Below are 16,171 nucleotides of genomic sequence, written 5' to 3'. Positions count from 1 at the left end.
GGGGGCAGGAGGCCTTTGCCTCTCCAGCTTTTCCATGTCAAGGTGGCAAGGAGACAACAGGCACAGAGAAAGAGCAGCAGAAACACTGAGACCACCTCCATGGAGGACACTCCTTGGCAAACTTCCCTGAGCTCTTGGGAAGAGTTCAAGAGTCCTGCCAGATTTATAAAGGACAGCGTACGTGAAAGATGACACTTAACATGGTGCTTTAGTTCATTCCCTGTCTTATCATGTGGCGCAATGTAGCCATACAATGTTCATCCTCCCTAAATAAATTTTGTCCTTGACAACTATTTTAAATCCTGCCAAAGATAAAAGAGAAGACATGTGACCAGGACATTATATGTGCTTTCCAGCTGTTGTTATTTTGGAAAAAGGGAAAGATAACAAGCTTTCAGGAGTGGAATGATGGGGAAAGGTTAACATCTTCTCCATTCTCGACTTTGCTGGTGATTAGGTTGTGGTCCAACAACATCGAGTGGGCCTTGAGTTACTCACTTGTGACCTAAAAGTCATATTTCAGCCCAAGGATCTAGTTTTCCTAGAAGAGAAGGTTTGAGGGCATGCCAGGCTCTCTTGGGTAGTGGTAGGGTTGCCATATTCCAGTCTCTCATATCCAGGCATCAAATTATTAATGTTGCAGGTTATTGTAATTATGCATGTTATGAGTTTGCATTCTGAATATACAAATTCAACACATTAATCATTGCAGTTTTTCTACCATTGTGTTTGAACCTCAGTACTAGTGTCAAGCTAAGATCTCCATTTGCTCTCTCATCCTTCCTGCGTCTTCCTCACCACCTCAAACCACACACTTTCACCTCTAGCCTTCCTCTTAGTGCCGCCGATCTGCTTCAACAACCCAGATCCACCTTTTCTTTCCGTACCTCCATCAAGAAAAACAAACCAAATGGTCAGTGATAGTCTTCTCCTCAGCTGTTTTCAGCAGTCAAAATACAGTAGTAATAAATCTTTTGAGTTAGAGGCACTGGATGACACAAGGACTGACTTTATGGCCCAAAATAGAGGGCGGTTTTGCAATTCCTCCTAGACTCTTGGACATAAGGTTGAAATGTAGGACATGTCTGGGAAAAGGAGGACCTCTGGCATCCCTTTTCACTGATGGGGGAAATCCATAAATAAGTGCCTGATCACACAACAGTCCCATTAGACTTCATGTGCAAATTGTAGTAGTCACAATGTTAGCAGTCAGAGCTGGGGAATCTCTAATATTGGCAGAGTAACTGGAACATTTTAAAAGTAGTTGAAAAAGCAGGATGATGATTGATCGGAACTGTCCCTTCCAAATTGGGACAGTTGAAAGGCTTTTCCGTTCAAAAAGAATGAACAGGACTAGAAGGTCATGAGGAACAAGGGACAAGGGTTTCACAGGAACAGACACCTTTAAAAAAGTAATTTTCTAGGCATGGGATGAACATCAGCCCTGAGATGACTCTTGGCAGCAGTCGGTGGCAGCAGACCCAGCTAGATTGCAAGTTGCCCCAGTGCTTGAGAAACCAGAGTCAAAAGAAGGATTAGCAGAAAGACCCACAGAGCCATGATTGAGCATGGATGTCTGCCAGGGTTCCCACATGAAGGACACATGCCCTCCTATGTGAGTTCTCATGAAGCTTCAAGTCCAGCGCAGGAGAGGTTCCAAAGCCAACATCTTTCACAATGCTGGAGAAAGGCAGAGAGCAAAGGCCAAGGATTCATCTGTTCTACGCCGTAAAAAATAATGCCGTTTGACACCACTTTAAGTGCTGTAGCTCCATCTTACAGAATCCTGGGAGTTGTAGTTTTGTGAGCCACCAGCACACTGAAAGAGAAGGCTAAAGACATTGTAAAACTACAAATCCCAGTATTCCATAGGACGGAGCTGCAGCACCTATAGCGATGTCAAACTGCAAACAATGGAGGCACGTGCTCATGGCACGGTGCATGTGCCATGGGCGCGCACACCATTTGTTTGATTGCCACGTGGCTTCAATGTATGCTTAAAGCTGCATATGGTGCGCCCACATACGGTGCAGGTGAACTGTATTACAAAGGCCTTTTTACAAGTTTGGTAAAATTTAAGCAGATACTTTCCCCTAAGATAACATTAGCCACCTCACCGGAGGAAGCCTTTTTTTAAAAATAAAAAACACAAAGGAACAGGTTAAAAATTGGAAATGGTTCTTTTATGATGACCTTTTGTATGAGCTTAAATCACAAGAAAAGTTTCTTAAGGAAGACAGTTTGTTTGCTTACATGCAGCTTAATGACAGATTCAATCAAGACAAGAGCAATACAAAAACGAATACTATACAGAGCTGTGCAAAGATGATGAATGTGCAATTTAAAAATGGTATAAATGCCTTTTCAAACTGGAGAGGCCACAAGAACGATCTCAATGGTGACATGCCTAGCAGGCCCATCTTTTCCAGAATTCCATTTACAACAGTGACTATAGTTAAAACAATGCCAGAAGTGTGTGTTTGTGAATGATTCTCAAGAGACACAGAGGAGAAAAGTTGTGAACAGGATCTTCCTCCCCTGCATCCATGCAAGATGGACACCACCTCAATGGCAAGATCAGTGAGGCACCAAACACATCTCATACGCAGGAGGAATGGTCCCAAAGCCACTTATCTGGGGAGAGATGTCAATATCCTTTGGAGCCACAATGGATTTGATTGAAAAGTTTTGCAGGATGGTGGTGAAATACAAGAAGAGCTCCATGCGGGCTATAGCTTCTCCCACGCAGACGCGTTTTCCTGGGGATGGAACAAAAACCAGACACAGGCCACCAAAGTGAAAACAGTTGGAGCGCTTGGTCCATGTTGTACTGTATGCACAGGAGGGCATCAACAGCTATGGATAAAGTGTGGCATTCTATATTGCAGTTACGGAGCCATAAACTAGAGTTACAGATCCGTATTCAATAGTACTACAGTTGGCCTTCTGCACTTGCTGGTTTAACATCTGCAAATTGGATTATTCATGAGTTTGCCACCACCCCATCCCAGCCTCTCTCCTCCTGCTTTCCAGGATGGAAACAGCACTTTGCTTGGGTTCAGTGGTATTCAGACTTTTTACTCTTGGAACTCCCCTTTACAGTTACATGCATACCTTCCACCAACCTACTTGACGTAGTATATGAACCCTTCATTGTTTGCATAAAAGAGGGAATTTCAGCAGGCGTTGCTTGTTACCTGGTTGTGTGACAAGTCACAACCACTGAAATTCCCACTTCTGTACAGCCATTACAAGTACTGAAGCCATACTCAGTTTTCACTGTAGCAAGCCTAATTGAAACTATGAGTCCATACAGACAAGCCAAAATAAAGCTTTCCCATGTCACTTTAGAGGTATGCTATTTAAATGATTCATGCATCCTAAGAGGCCAGAAGCTGCGCCAAAGCCATGCTCTAGTCCTAAGGATTGGAGCGCAGCTTTGGCACAGCTTCTGGATTCTTAAGATGTGTGTGTCCTTTAAATAGTATACCTCCAAAGTGACCCACAACAGCTTTATTTTGGCTTGTCTGTATGGGCCCTATTATTATTATCCTCACCCTCTTCAATGATTCCTGCTGTGGTATAGAAAGGGGAACGTCCCATTTTATTCCCACTAACTTTCAGGATAGGTTAAACTAAAAAGGATGATGAAGGCCATCTAGTGTGTCCCATATTGAGCAGCGGTTGGAATTCAACTCTTCTAGGCCCCAAATCCATCACACTAACAAAATGCAGCATTGGCATACATTTGGGTGGAATTAGAATTTCATCTTTCGATGCCATTCACTGTGATTAGCATTATCAATAGACCTCTGTCCTTGTGTGCAAAGAAGGACCTCCTGTTGAGCTGCTCTTGTTTCTGAAAGAAGTTTGCAGTCAGATCTCATGGATGACAGCTGCCTTGGTTCCCATTTTGGCGGCATATAAGTGCAATAAATACAAAATAAATAGCAAAAGGAACATGGCAATGAAGCCCTACCTGAGGAGAATGGCACAAAGGCCTCATTCTTCTTAAAGCGACCTTCCTCATCTAGGAAGTGTTCAGGGTTGAATATTGCAGGGTGACTGAAATATTTGGGGTCATTCAAAGCTGAGCCTAGTAAGGGGAATACGTTAGTGCCCTGGAACAAGAGAAGACAGAGAAATGAATGTCAATGAAGGGGTGACAGGGGGAAGCAATGAAGATCTCGCACATGGTCTCCCTAGGGCTTCATATAAACAACTCACACCTCACCTTGGGAAGGAGGTAACCCCGAAACTCAGTGTCCCGGGTCACCATATGTGGCAATCCCAAGGGGATGAAATTTGAGAACCTTTGGATCTCATGGATGACTGCATCTGTGTAGGGCATGTTCATCCTGTCCTTCACAGCAGGAATACGGTTGTGGCCAATGACAGAATCAATTTCTTGGTGGATCTTCTCTGTAAAGAGAGGGAGAACATGTTTCCAGGAAGAGCAACCAGTGAGAGTGAAGATATGCAGGCCAGAGGAATGGCACTGCACCACTGGGATTTGGTTTGGGATATGGGATCTGATGATCTCAGTTCTGCGATTGGCAAAGTTTTAAAGAAATTGAGAAAGTAGTTTCAGTGCATTTATCCTGGTCTCATGCTGGCACTGATGTCTACTATTTCCTTATGACCTGTAGAATTCAAAAGCTGGTGGGTTTCCCATTGGGTCCAGTTTTGTCTAGTTTTGTCAGTGAACGTGTCAGTAACTTTCCTGCTTTCCTTGTGCAAGCCCTATTTAATAGCAAACCCTTGATTTTTGGCCAGTTTTGTACCTTCTACTTCTGGGTGTTTCATCAGCAAGAGGAATCCGTATTTCAAGGTGGAGCTGACAGTTTCTGTACCAGCAAAGAACATGTTGAGAGCAGTGAGAACCAAATTTTTCGTAGTGAATTCGGTGGAAGGCTTTCCCTTTTCCTTTAAAGGAAGAGAGAAAGATTATCTTCAATTAGTAAATGCATGGCAGAGGTTGTTATTATGTTTGGACATACAACTCTCTTATCTATGGGAGTCCAAAGCCAGAATATTGTTGATGAATTACTAGGGGTTATGGGATCATGTGTACTTCTTTTGTATACAATGGGTCCTTGGTATCCGCTGGGGTTTGGTTCCAGGAATCCCCTACGCCCCCCGGATACCAACATCCATGGATGCTCAAGGCACATTTAATACAGTGGCAATAATCAAATGGTGTCCCGTATAAAAAGATATGTTCAAGCTGTGGATAAAGAATCTGTGGCTAAGGAGAGGCCACTAAATGACCATGGCGTGTATAGTGGAAAATAGGTCTTGCAGAAAGGGATGAGGGCGAGGTCTTGTAGTTCAATTATGGTGGAACAATATATTGCCCCATATAAGATTTCAGGATGTATGTTGGTAATGCTTCAAAGCAAAGAGCCAATGGAGGAATCTTGTCTCCTTGATTACAAAATGCGCTTCTAAAGATAGGAGACAATCCAGGAGAATCTCAGAAGAATCCTAAGTCACAATCATATCAGGTTTGACCCCTTCATTCTGGTAAACAGTGTTCCTCCACAAGCTGTTTACATAGCTGTTTACACAAGCCGTGTACATAGACAGTCACTCAGAGTAGGGGCCTTGTCTTTGAAACACAGACGACCCATGTAGCCATCATGCGTAACAACTACTGAGATACTTCTTCCACTTTTTAAAATCATGTCAATCCTTTCCCCACCATCTCCATATCTTGTCTATTAACTTCATGGAGTAACCCCAAATTCTGCTGTCGTTTACAAGGAAGAAAACTGTCTCCAAATATCATGCCTAATTCTACAAACCTCTACCACCAGCACCCATCACTTACAGGTTTTTCAGCTCAAAGGATCCAAACATTAGAAGCTTCCCATCCAGGGAATCTGCCCTAACACCATGACCATCCTGGTTGCCTCCCTATCCCCTCCTTGCATATTTATTTTGCACAAGATACAATGCACCAAATACACCAATAATTTGTATCAACTGGAAATCTTCCATTTCTTTCTTTTTCATCCTCCCCAATTTCCAGACCTCACAGAACAAATCCAGTTGATTTCGACTTTTAACACTGAATCCTTCTTCCTTGGGTGACAGGGAATACCTTCTCCATCTGGATGAGGAAGCAGTCAATAAAATCTCTTGGGTTGTTGGGATCCAGTGTCTCTTGACTGACTTTGACTTTCTCAGCAATGAAGGCTTTCAGCTTCTCCAGGAGGTCATAGATACAGTTGTGTCTCCCAGGCAAGTATTGCATGATGCCAGAATACATTTCATAGAGCTAGAATGAAGAGCAACAGTTACTGTTGGTTTTGTCCATCAGCCACATCACCTTGATGAAAATAGTTTGATGGAATTAGCTTGATACAACTACTCTTCCTGATATCCACTGACATGGAAAGAGGTGCGTTGCTGGGATTGCAACGGAGAAAAGGAGAGGTTCCTGGACATTGTGTAGTTGATAGAGAATGCCAACCTTTCCGATGACCAAAACAATGAGACATCTAGCCATGTTAGTCTGGAATATCAGCATGCAAAGGAACCTTGTAGAATCTTAGGGAGTAACTGTGAAGGAAGACGTAGCATGCTGTCATAGACTTGGTCTACTTCCTGAGAGTAGACCAAGTCTATGAAAGCTTATGCTACAACTTCTTTTGCACATTTAATCTCAAAGGTGTTATAAGATCCCTTTGCATAGCAAAAACATGAGTTAGGATGGTGCAAGCTGAACTCAATAAGCATTAGGGATACCAGCTAGGCATGCCCATACACAATGAATGCTACCGATGCTCATTGGCACACCCTTGATTGTGCCCCAATATGCATCTTCGCAATTCACTAGCAAGGTTTCTTAGGTCCTGTACTACACAGTTAATACATAGCCCATAGGCCATAATATAGGATCCCAGTCTTAATTTATGTCCTGCCTTTCTCCTTGTGTAGAACTGAAGGTGGTTTGCATCCAGTTTCAGAATCAATTTAAAGGTACACAACAATGGCAACAACAACTACAACAGCAACAACAGATAAGTGCACAGCTGTATTAAACATCTCTTCTGTCACATGCGTTATGAGTCAAATAAAATGAATAAAAAGCTCTTTTCTTGCCATTGGAAAGACCAGAGAGAAGGGATCAACTAAGCCTCCCATAGGAGGAAATTTCATTCACACTAGCATAGCGTCTCAGTAGGATTCTCACCACTTTCTGTGTCTGCAAAAGTGTTGTTTTTATACAGGGAAGGTATTTTTTCATCCTTCACCCCCCAAAAAAGTTCCAAAATGCAACAAAGTCACAGTATTTGGAAGGGATAGCTGTGTCCCCTTACCCGTGCCCAAGGGGTGCTCATCTCAATGAAGGCTTTCTCTATCATTTCCAACAAGGAGAGGAAGGTCTTGTCTTCATACTCAAAACGACTGCCAAAAACAATGGAGCTCATAATGTTGGAAACTGTGCGGCTTAGAAAGAAGGTGGGGTCAAATGGCATACCTGGAAAAGGACAAAAGAGAGATTCACTAGTGGTTGCCACTCTGGCTTAATCCTGGCTAGGAAAGTTGCTGATATTCTTTCCTTAAAGCAATGGAAAGAGGTGGGCAAGGTCAACACCAACCCTTGGTTTTCCTGAATTCCTCCAGCAGGTACTGTGCTTCTTCCTGGATCCGCTCTTCGATGGACCATCTCCCCATCCCAAAATTCTTCAATGTGATGAGAGAGAAGTGACGGAGCTGCTTCCAGCGTTCCCCGTTGGAGAAGGCAAGTCCTGAGGAGAGAGGGATGGGGTCTACAATGAAGGCTCTGCACCTCCCTCCCCAAGGATAGCCCCTTGTCCAGATGGAACTGTGGAGCAATGTTGAAGAAGATGGGATCATGCTCCTTTCATGGAGTCCTACAACAAAGCCCCCTGTTGTTTAGTCCCAATTAATGTAGGGCCACTGGATCAATGGAATTTACATATGAGTTGATGTGGCATTCAGCATTTGAGTCAATGGGTCCCTTCTAGTTGGGACTAACCAACAGGTTCATACCACAGTTTTTCATTCTGCTGGTCATAATGTTCCATCACACTTTGGCTAGCATCCTTGAGCTGATACAGACAGCGTTTTGAACTAATAGAGACAGAGTTCTGGGTTTGAGAAAGAAGAGAGTCTATGAATTTGGGAAGCCTAGTTGAGCATTGGACTACGACTCTGGAGATTTGAGTTCTATTCCCCACTTGGCCAAGGAAGTCCCTTTGGGTGGGTCACACACTTTCAGCCCCAGAAAATCCACCTGATAAGGATGCCTTAGGGTCATCTTAAGTAAGAAATGACTTGAAGGCACACAACAACAACAACAACAACAACAACAACAACAGAATAGAATATTAAAGATTATTATTTGTTCATGCTATGCTTAATCAAACTTTACCTACTCTTGTTTTAAACCTATCTCTGTCAAGCCTGAATTGGAGTCAGGCCATGCATACCCAACTGAAGAACCCATACAACACTGCCACCACTCCATATTTAAAGGTTTCACCCTAAGGCCTAGTAACCCACTCCAGAAAGGGAAGAATTTGGGGAAATAAGGGCAGGATGAGTAGCAGGATTCCTAGCTGTTGGAGGCTTGGGGTGATGCAATCTGTCACACTCCTTCTTCCACTTTCCACTAGCAGAGGGATGGCTTTGGGTGAAGGACTATCACAGCTCAATGAGACCTGGAGTGGTAACAGTGGGTCATATTGTATTTCTTCATGGAGAACGCCGGTCCTATACCTGAGAATGTAGGATCTTGGCCTTCACTGGCAACTGGCAAGTCACATGAGATCCAAGCCACTCACCAAATCCATTAAAGGTCCTTTCAATGGAAGCCAGTTCTCCCCTCCCGCTGAACTCTTCCGCATGGTCCACCAGAGCTTCCTTCACTGTCTCGTGCCCAAAAAGAATCACAACTCGGCGGGGACCCAGGTACACTGTGAATACAGGGCCATATTTGTTTCTTAGCTGGAAGAGAAGGTGGACAACAGAAAAATGGTAAATGTGGAGTTTTCTTCTGTTCTCATAGTAAAGCCATACCAGAACACTCAACATGCAAACTGAAAGACTGGAACTCTTGGAAACTAAATATGCAGGCACCTCATGAACCTAGCAAAGATGACACAACATGGCAAAGATGACACAACTCACATGAGAGTTCCTCCCCATCCCCCCCTTTTTTTTTCATGACAAAGATGATACAACTCACCTCTAGGAAGGACTTGAAGTTATCTTTAATTTTCAATTGCAGTAAGTTGCCGAAGAAGGGCAGGGGCATTGGTCCGGGAGGCAACTTCCCCTCTTTGTGCCTCCTCCTCCATAAAGAGATGAGGACCAAGCAAATGCCTAGCAAGATGGTCAGCACCCCTCCGATCTCCATGGCGAATAGGATGGATGTTCAACTGAATGGTTGTCTTGAGTCAATACACACAGTACAGTATGTACAATATGCGACTGAAACTGGTCAGCCTGACCAGAGGAGAAAACAGGTTTGTTGGCATTCATCAGCCCAGACTAAAGGGGGAAAAATTCTGCCTAAGGCATAAACACCATGAAAATAGCAGATTCTGTCTGATCTTGAAACCTGGTCAGCTCTGGTTAATATTTGGGTGCAGGACTGTCAAAAAAAAAATATCCCTAGATGCTATAAGCTATATTCAGAGGAAGGCAATGGCAAAGTCACATCTGAGCATTCCTTATTTTTAAAAACCCAATGAAATTCATGGGACTTGAAATTACATATACGTACACACAAGGTGAAGCATTCTTTTCCCACCTACCTCCTTCATCTCTCGCCACTTTGCTTCCATAACTTATAGGTGCTTGACTCAGGGTGCATCTGCACTGTAGAAATAATACCGTTTGACCCCACTTTAACTGTCATGCCTTCATCCTACAGAATCCCAGGATTTGTAGTTTGATGAGGCACCAGTACTCTTTGGCAGAGAATGATACAGACATTGTAACATGGCACATCCCAGGATTCCATAGGATAGAGCTACTGCACTCAAACTGGTGTCAAACTGAATTGTTTCAACAGGGTAGATGTGCCCACAATTCCTATGCTGTGCAAGTGGAGAGTAAGGGCACAGTGTCCACATGCTGGATACCCTGACTCCACCCCCATTACATCATGATACCATGCGCCCTTCCAGATGGCATGTGGCATCATGGCACGACTCCAGTGCTGCATCTACATGACGCAGTGCTGGAGGGGCGTCACAAAGCCGCGCCACTGCAGCTATGGCGCCCCTTGGAGAGCGCAAAAAGGAATAGAAAAACCACATTAAACATAAAATCTTGGGCATGTGGTCCTTAAACAGTTGAATTTGAAAAATGTCTCCTTGCCCAGAGATGTTGTGCATCCCTGGCACTGGGCAACACTGGGCCTTTGCAGTCTAAGGCAACTGCTTTCCTAGATTTTAACATTTTTAAAAAACATTTTTAATATATCTGTTTTCTGAGAGCAAAGGTCCATTGTACAACCAGCAGGTGAAGTTCGAAAGAAAAACATACATAAAACGAAAGCACCAAAGATGCCTTCAAAATCTGTGGAAGAGTGCCCTCGCCTGCCCAACAATAGGTAGGACAAAAATCCCAGATGAGAAAACTCATCTTCAAAAAAAAAAAAAAAGTCTAGTTGTCATACACAACGACACAGGGTACATCTACATTGTAGAAATCATGCAGTTTGACATCACTTTAAGTGCTGTTGCTCCATCCTGTGGAATTCCGAGATTTGTAGTTTTACAAGGTCTTTAGTGACCAAAGAGTGCTGGTGCCTCACCAAACTACAAATGCCAAGATTCTGCAGCACGGAACCAAGGCTGTTAAAGTGGTGCCAAACTCCATTATTTCCACAGTGTAGATATACCCACAGTTGTGGTCTCCCAGTAGTGACAGAGTGGCACTTTGTAAATTCATAGACATGTTCCAAAATTGAGAACCAGCTGTGCCAGGCTGAGTCACTGCAAAATGGGGATTTGTGGGTTACCTTGGGATGCTAAAAAGTGCGATGGTCTAGTGGATCCAAACCTTGCAGGACCTAGATTTTAGATTAGCAAGGACAAGGAGATCATCTGCAACTCTCACCTGTAGTGACTGCAGGTGTCCATATCCATGGGGTGAGGCACCCACTTTAGTTTCAAAGGAATTTTCAAAGGCGCTGAACCTATTTGGGGAACAGAGTCCATCTTGGCTAGCATTCCTTTAAAACTCAGCCACGGAGATAATTATAGATATGCAGATAAGCAGCAATGCAGCTATCCATATGACACATGTTCTTGAGTAGGAGAGGGGATCCCTTGAATTCTATTTAGTTGCCATTACGCACTAATTTACTCCATGCAACTCAGGTCCAAAACACTTGCAGAAATAATCCCATTTCAGACTGCTTTCACTGCCCTGGCTCAGTGTTAGGAAATTATGGGAACTGTAGTTTTGTGAGACATTTAGCTTTCTGAATCAGAGAGCTTTGGTGCCCCAATAAACAACAATTCCTAGGATTCCCTAGCATTGAGCTGGGACAGTTAAGACGGTCTCAAACTGGATTATTTTTGCAGTGTGGAGCTCAGTAACTAAGTGGGAAGTTACTGAGTTGTTTATCATACTTCTTTACCCGCTTCTGACTCAGCAGGGACTTTGCCTCCCGTTCTTGTGGGAGATGAGAGTCCTATACACACAAACACACGTGCGCACACCAAACAATGGCATGTGAATAGAGCGTGGAAAGGAGAAGATCTTTGACAGAAAGCTTTTCTCCTAAGCAAGCAATCTTACATTAGCAAAAGCGCATTGTGTACATAAAGGCAACTTCCAGCAGGCGTCACTTAGGAGTACTGTATTGTGTATGCTCACGTGTAAGTCTAGAAATTTCATTCAAAACATCAACCTAAAGAACCTGGAATGACTTATCCACGGGTCAATGTAAGTACTTTAACTTAACCTTTATCAAATTAGGAACCACTCCCTTCTCTGAGTAGAGTCATGAAAGGCAAGAGTTTAGTCAACCTTAGTCTAAAACAGTGATTCCCAACCTTTTATCCTCCAGGTTTTTGGACTTCAACTCTCAGAAGCCCCAGTCAGCTTAGCAGACAGTCAGGAATTCTGGAAGCTGAAGTCCAAAACATCTGGAGGACCAAAGTTTGGGAGTCCCTGGTCTAAAAGAAGCACTGACCATCTCTATTCTCTCTGCCATGGGGCTACTTCTAGCCTTTTTGAATGCCTGGGTGGGGAAATTATGGTGTGCCTTGGCAGTTGGCATCATGTTCAGTCACCCAGAGGGCCTTTTCCATCGCAGCTCCGAAGCTATGGAATGACCTGCCGAAGGAGATTCGTGACATTTCTACTCTTATAGCCTTTAAGAAGGCTCTTAAAACGGATCTCTTCCGGCAGGCCTTCCCTACCTAGTTCTACTCCCCATTTACTGTGACTTATGTCACTCTGTCCACCAATTCTTCTCTTAAATTTAATGAGAAGAATTAAATTAAAATTAATTAAAATAAAATCCTTGCCTCAAGAAGAAGAGCCCTCCCTCCATGACATCATCATCAGACCTGGGAGGGAGTGAAAAAGAGAGGCCCAACTTCCATCAGGCCTATCTGTGAATGTACTCACTTCGCTCTCTTTAATTTTATTGTATTTTATTTATTTATTGTATTTTATTTTATTATCTTTATTTTTACTGTTGTAACCCGCCTGGATTCCTTGTGATTGGGCGGGCTATAAATTATTATTATTATTATTATTATTATTATTATTATTATTATTATTATTTCCTTTTCCTTCATTCTTTATGTCAGTGGTTCCCAAACCTTGGTCCTCAAGATGTTTTGGACTTCAGCTTCCAGACTTCCTGACCATTGGCCAAGATAACTGAGGCTTCAGGGAGCTGGAATACATAATACCTAGAGGACCAAAGTTTGAAAATCACTGCTTTACATATTTTGTTACATCCACCTAAGTTTTACCCTTGATTTATACACAGGTTATATCAGAATCCATAATTTTGGCCTCCAAACCTCCCCTCAACGTATACACAAGGTGGACCTATAGTCGAGTATATATATATATACAGAAACAGCCAAAGTCACATTCCAGAAGAACCAAGTGTCCAGGGCAAAGGCACTTGCCCTGCAAGAAAAATTATGACCCCTCCATGAAATTTCCCCCACCTTTCTAGCATTGCAGACAGAGAAACACTGAAAATGGTTCACACCTTGAATTTTTACATTTACAGTGGTGCCCCGGGTTACGAAATTAATTCGTTCCGGGGCGCCGTTCGTAACCCGAAAAGCATTCGCAAGCCGAATCTCCATAGGCGCTAATGGGGAAAAGCCGCGATTTCGTGGGAAATAGCGCCGAAAAGCACCAAAAGTTTTTTCGTAACCCGAAAAAACTTTCGTAACGCGGAACTATTTTTTTTAATTAATTTTTTTCGTAACCCGGAAATTTCGTAACGCGGCGCATTCGTATCCCGGGGTACCACTGTACTGTGTTCGGATCCTTTAGTCACCTTGCCTACTTCTTTGTTCTGGATGCCTAAATTGAATTGAATATAAACTGTAGTTTCAAGTTACTGGGATGCTAGAAATGTTGAGACCGCAGGAACATTTCATGGGGGGATTTTTACTGGGAGGGCAATCCCCTCATCCTCTCACAATAGCTTACACTCCTGGTCCTGGTTGGCATCCTCCCACTTCTTTTAAAACATGAGAAGAGCATTCACACCCCACTGAAAACTAGACTGGCCCAGGTAGACCACTGATCCTTTGAATCTTACATCCATGTGCAATGCAAGACCATTACTTTGGCACATGGACCCCATCCAGTGAAAAGGTCTCAGGAACCAGATCTGTTTCTTTAGTGTTGCATTACACGCCCGGTTTTGGTATTCTTTACTTCCAACCTAGAAAAGCTACTTGTCAACTTCTAAGAAGGAGGATCAACATGGTAAACTTGGATTTGAAAAGAGCCCTCCAGAGGCAGACAAACAAAACAGCTGAAGGAGTGGCTTTGTTTCTGCAGTTATGTAAAAGAAGATTGAGTTTCCTCTCGGATCAGCTGAAGTTATGCAACGGCGTAGTATAGAAGAGCTCTCCCTCCTTCCTCCTTTGTAATTTTCACCTTTGTACTTGAGTATATTTACTTGCTCCTTTATTTATTCATTTCTTGGACTCTTGCAAGCAGAAGCCAGGTGGGATGAAAGTTAATCGATGGTCCATAACAAAAAACAGCCAGCCTTTGCTGGGTAATATTTTCAGGACATGAATAGACTTTAGCTCTATTAATAAAAGGAGACTGTAGTGAAATGGACAGAAAAATTGGCATTTGGGTGGCTTTCTTGGGAAGGTTGCTGGAATTGTTGTTTTTTACCAGTACTTATTGGGATTCCCAATACTCTTATTTGGTTTTCTGCAAACTCTTCCTTGAAAGTGATCTTCAATTTTTGCTATTTCTGGTAACATTTATCTTTAAAGTACTGTTACCTTCCCACTGAGAAGTTGTACCTATCTATCTACTTGCATCTACATGCTTTCAAACAGCTAGGTTGGCAGAAGCTGGGAGTAGTGACAGGACCCCCATCATGCAATACTCGGGCCTCAAACTGCCAACCTTCTGAGCTTCTGATCGTCAGAATTGGTGTCTTAACCACTAAGCCACTGCATCCCTTTGAGACTAACTGAAATAAAAAAAGCTGGTAGCATGAGATTTCGTAGACTTCCTCAGATGCATGTTCCAAGTCTACAAAAGTTCATTCTTCTTTCTTTCACTTAGTCTCAAAGGGGATACAACATCCCTTTGCATGCAGATACCACATGTGGACAGCATCTTCCCCAGCTCTGATACCATGGCCTTTGATTCTTGTGACTTGTGACTTCTCTGGACCCTTCTTCTGGGACTCCTTCCACCTGCTTTGTTTTACTTGGATGGATGTTATCAAATCTTGACCTCTGGGCTGTTTTGAGTCATGATAGCTGCATTCCCCAGGTTCTCCCGTGTCACATGCATGGCGAAGTTTGCTTTCCCTCCAGAGTGTTATGTGCCATCAAGTTGACCTTAGCTTAAGGCACCTTTAAAATGAGAGACTTCCAAAAGATTCTGTTGCTAACAGCCCTCCTCAGGTCTTGCAAACTCAGGGCTGTGACTATCCTGACTGAGTCTAAACATGTGAAATGTGGTCTTCGTTTTCCCTGACTGCCATCAACTTTACTGAGCAATATTATGCTTTTTAACTGAGCCATGTTTTCTCGTGACATATCCAAAATACAACAGTTTAGTTATTTTGGCTTCACGTGAGACTTCAGGAGTGTATTTACATAGCTGTTTCCTTCTTTCCTGTCCAACTTCTGCATCCAGTTCTGCATCCAACCTCTAGCTAGATTAAATGTTCCTTCTTCTGTCTCATAAGTAGGTGAGAAGGGATAATCTCATTTCACCCTGATCTTGATACATCCCACATTGTAATTTCCAAACAGGAATATACACTGTGTGTGTGTTGCTATGAACAACTGTGTTTGGTATTTAATGCGACATGCTTAACGGTATTTAAGTCTCAGGCTTTGCCTCATAAACTTGGGGAGCTGGGATGATCCTGATCCTGTTCTGGCAAGCCTTGTCAGGGCAGTGGATTTCTGGATGGAGCACAAGGACCTAATGAACAGCCCCTTGCACCCCTTCTGAACCAAGACATATGTGCACAGAACCTCAAGTAACATATACATATTTCACTAACAGGATTTTGGTCTATATCTCTGGTTGCTGTGCAAAACAATCTGGCTGGTGGAATCTCATGGTCAGTTGCCCAATAGAGTCCAAGTGTTTGTAGTGTGCTTGATGCTGCCAAAATCTGCCTGAGAAATTAGCCAAGGACTCCACTCCTAGCAGAAGCAAGCAAATGAAAGAACAAGCAAACAAGCAAAGGAGGCATGAAGAACAAAACCCCATGAAAAGACAGGATTAGGGCTAGCGAATCCACCCTGAGAATAGCTAGTAACTTGAAACGTCTTGTGGAGCTGGTCCAAACCAACTCCCCATTGTGCCATTGAAAAGAGTGTGACTTAAGCAGATTATGCAAAAACACATTCCGTAGCATGGACCAAATGTTCTCCCCAAATAGTCTTCCTTAAGCCACTTGAAACCAGGGACTGGTGGTGGG

At 43.2% G+C, this 16,171-nt stretch overlaps 1 protein-coding gene across 3 annotated transcripts; it reads right to left on the bottom strand.

The window, feature by feature from the left end:
* Nucleotides 1–2,161: 2,161 nt before the first annotated feature.
* LOC121917567 (cytochrome P450 2G1-like) lies at nucleotides 2,162–12,397 on the bottom strand. Of its 3 annotated transcripts, XM_042443636.1 has the most exons (10): nucleotides 9,795–12,397; nucleotides 9,224–9,483; nucleotides 8,820–8,982; nucleotides 7,611–7,760; nucleotides 7,329–7,489; nucleotides 6,107–6,283; nucleotides 4,785–4,926; nucleotides 4,235–4,422; nucleotides 3,980–4,121; nucleotides 2,162–2,759 (listed from the first exon to the last, which is right to left on the bottom strand). In XM_042443636.1, exons 2-10 carry the CDS (start codon nucleotides 9,392–9,394, stop codon nucleotides 2,578–2,580), a joined length of 1,476 nt encoding a protein of 491 aa, XP_042299570.1. In that variant the 5' UTR covers nucleotides 9,395–9,483; nucleotides 9,795–12,397; the 3' UTR covers nucleotides 2,162–2,577. The 3 variants fall into 3 exon arrangements, with proteins under 3 accessions (XP_042299570.1, XP_042299569.1, XP_042299572.1); XM_042443635.1 differs by having other exon boundaries at nucleotides 9,224–12,397; XM_042443638.1 differs by lacking the exon at nucleotides 9,224–9,483.
* Between the last annotated feature and the right edge of the window lie 3,774 nt (nucleotides 12,398–16,171).

This window comes from Sceloporus undulatus, unplaced genomic scaffold (assembly GCF_019175285.1).
Source record: "Sceloporus undulatus isolate JIND9_A2432 ecotype Alabama unplaced genomic scaffold, SceUnd_v1.1 scaffold_23, whole genome shotgun sequence".
In the NCBI taxonomy this organism is placed as follows: domain Eukaryota; kingdom Metazoa; phylum Chordata; class Lepidosauria; order Squamata; family Phrynosomatidae; genus Sceloporus; species Sceloporus undulatus.
Note: the sequence above shows the minus strand (reverse complement) of the source record. Positions and strands in the feature narration are given on the sequence as shown.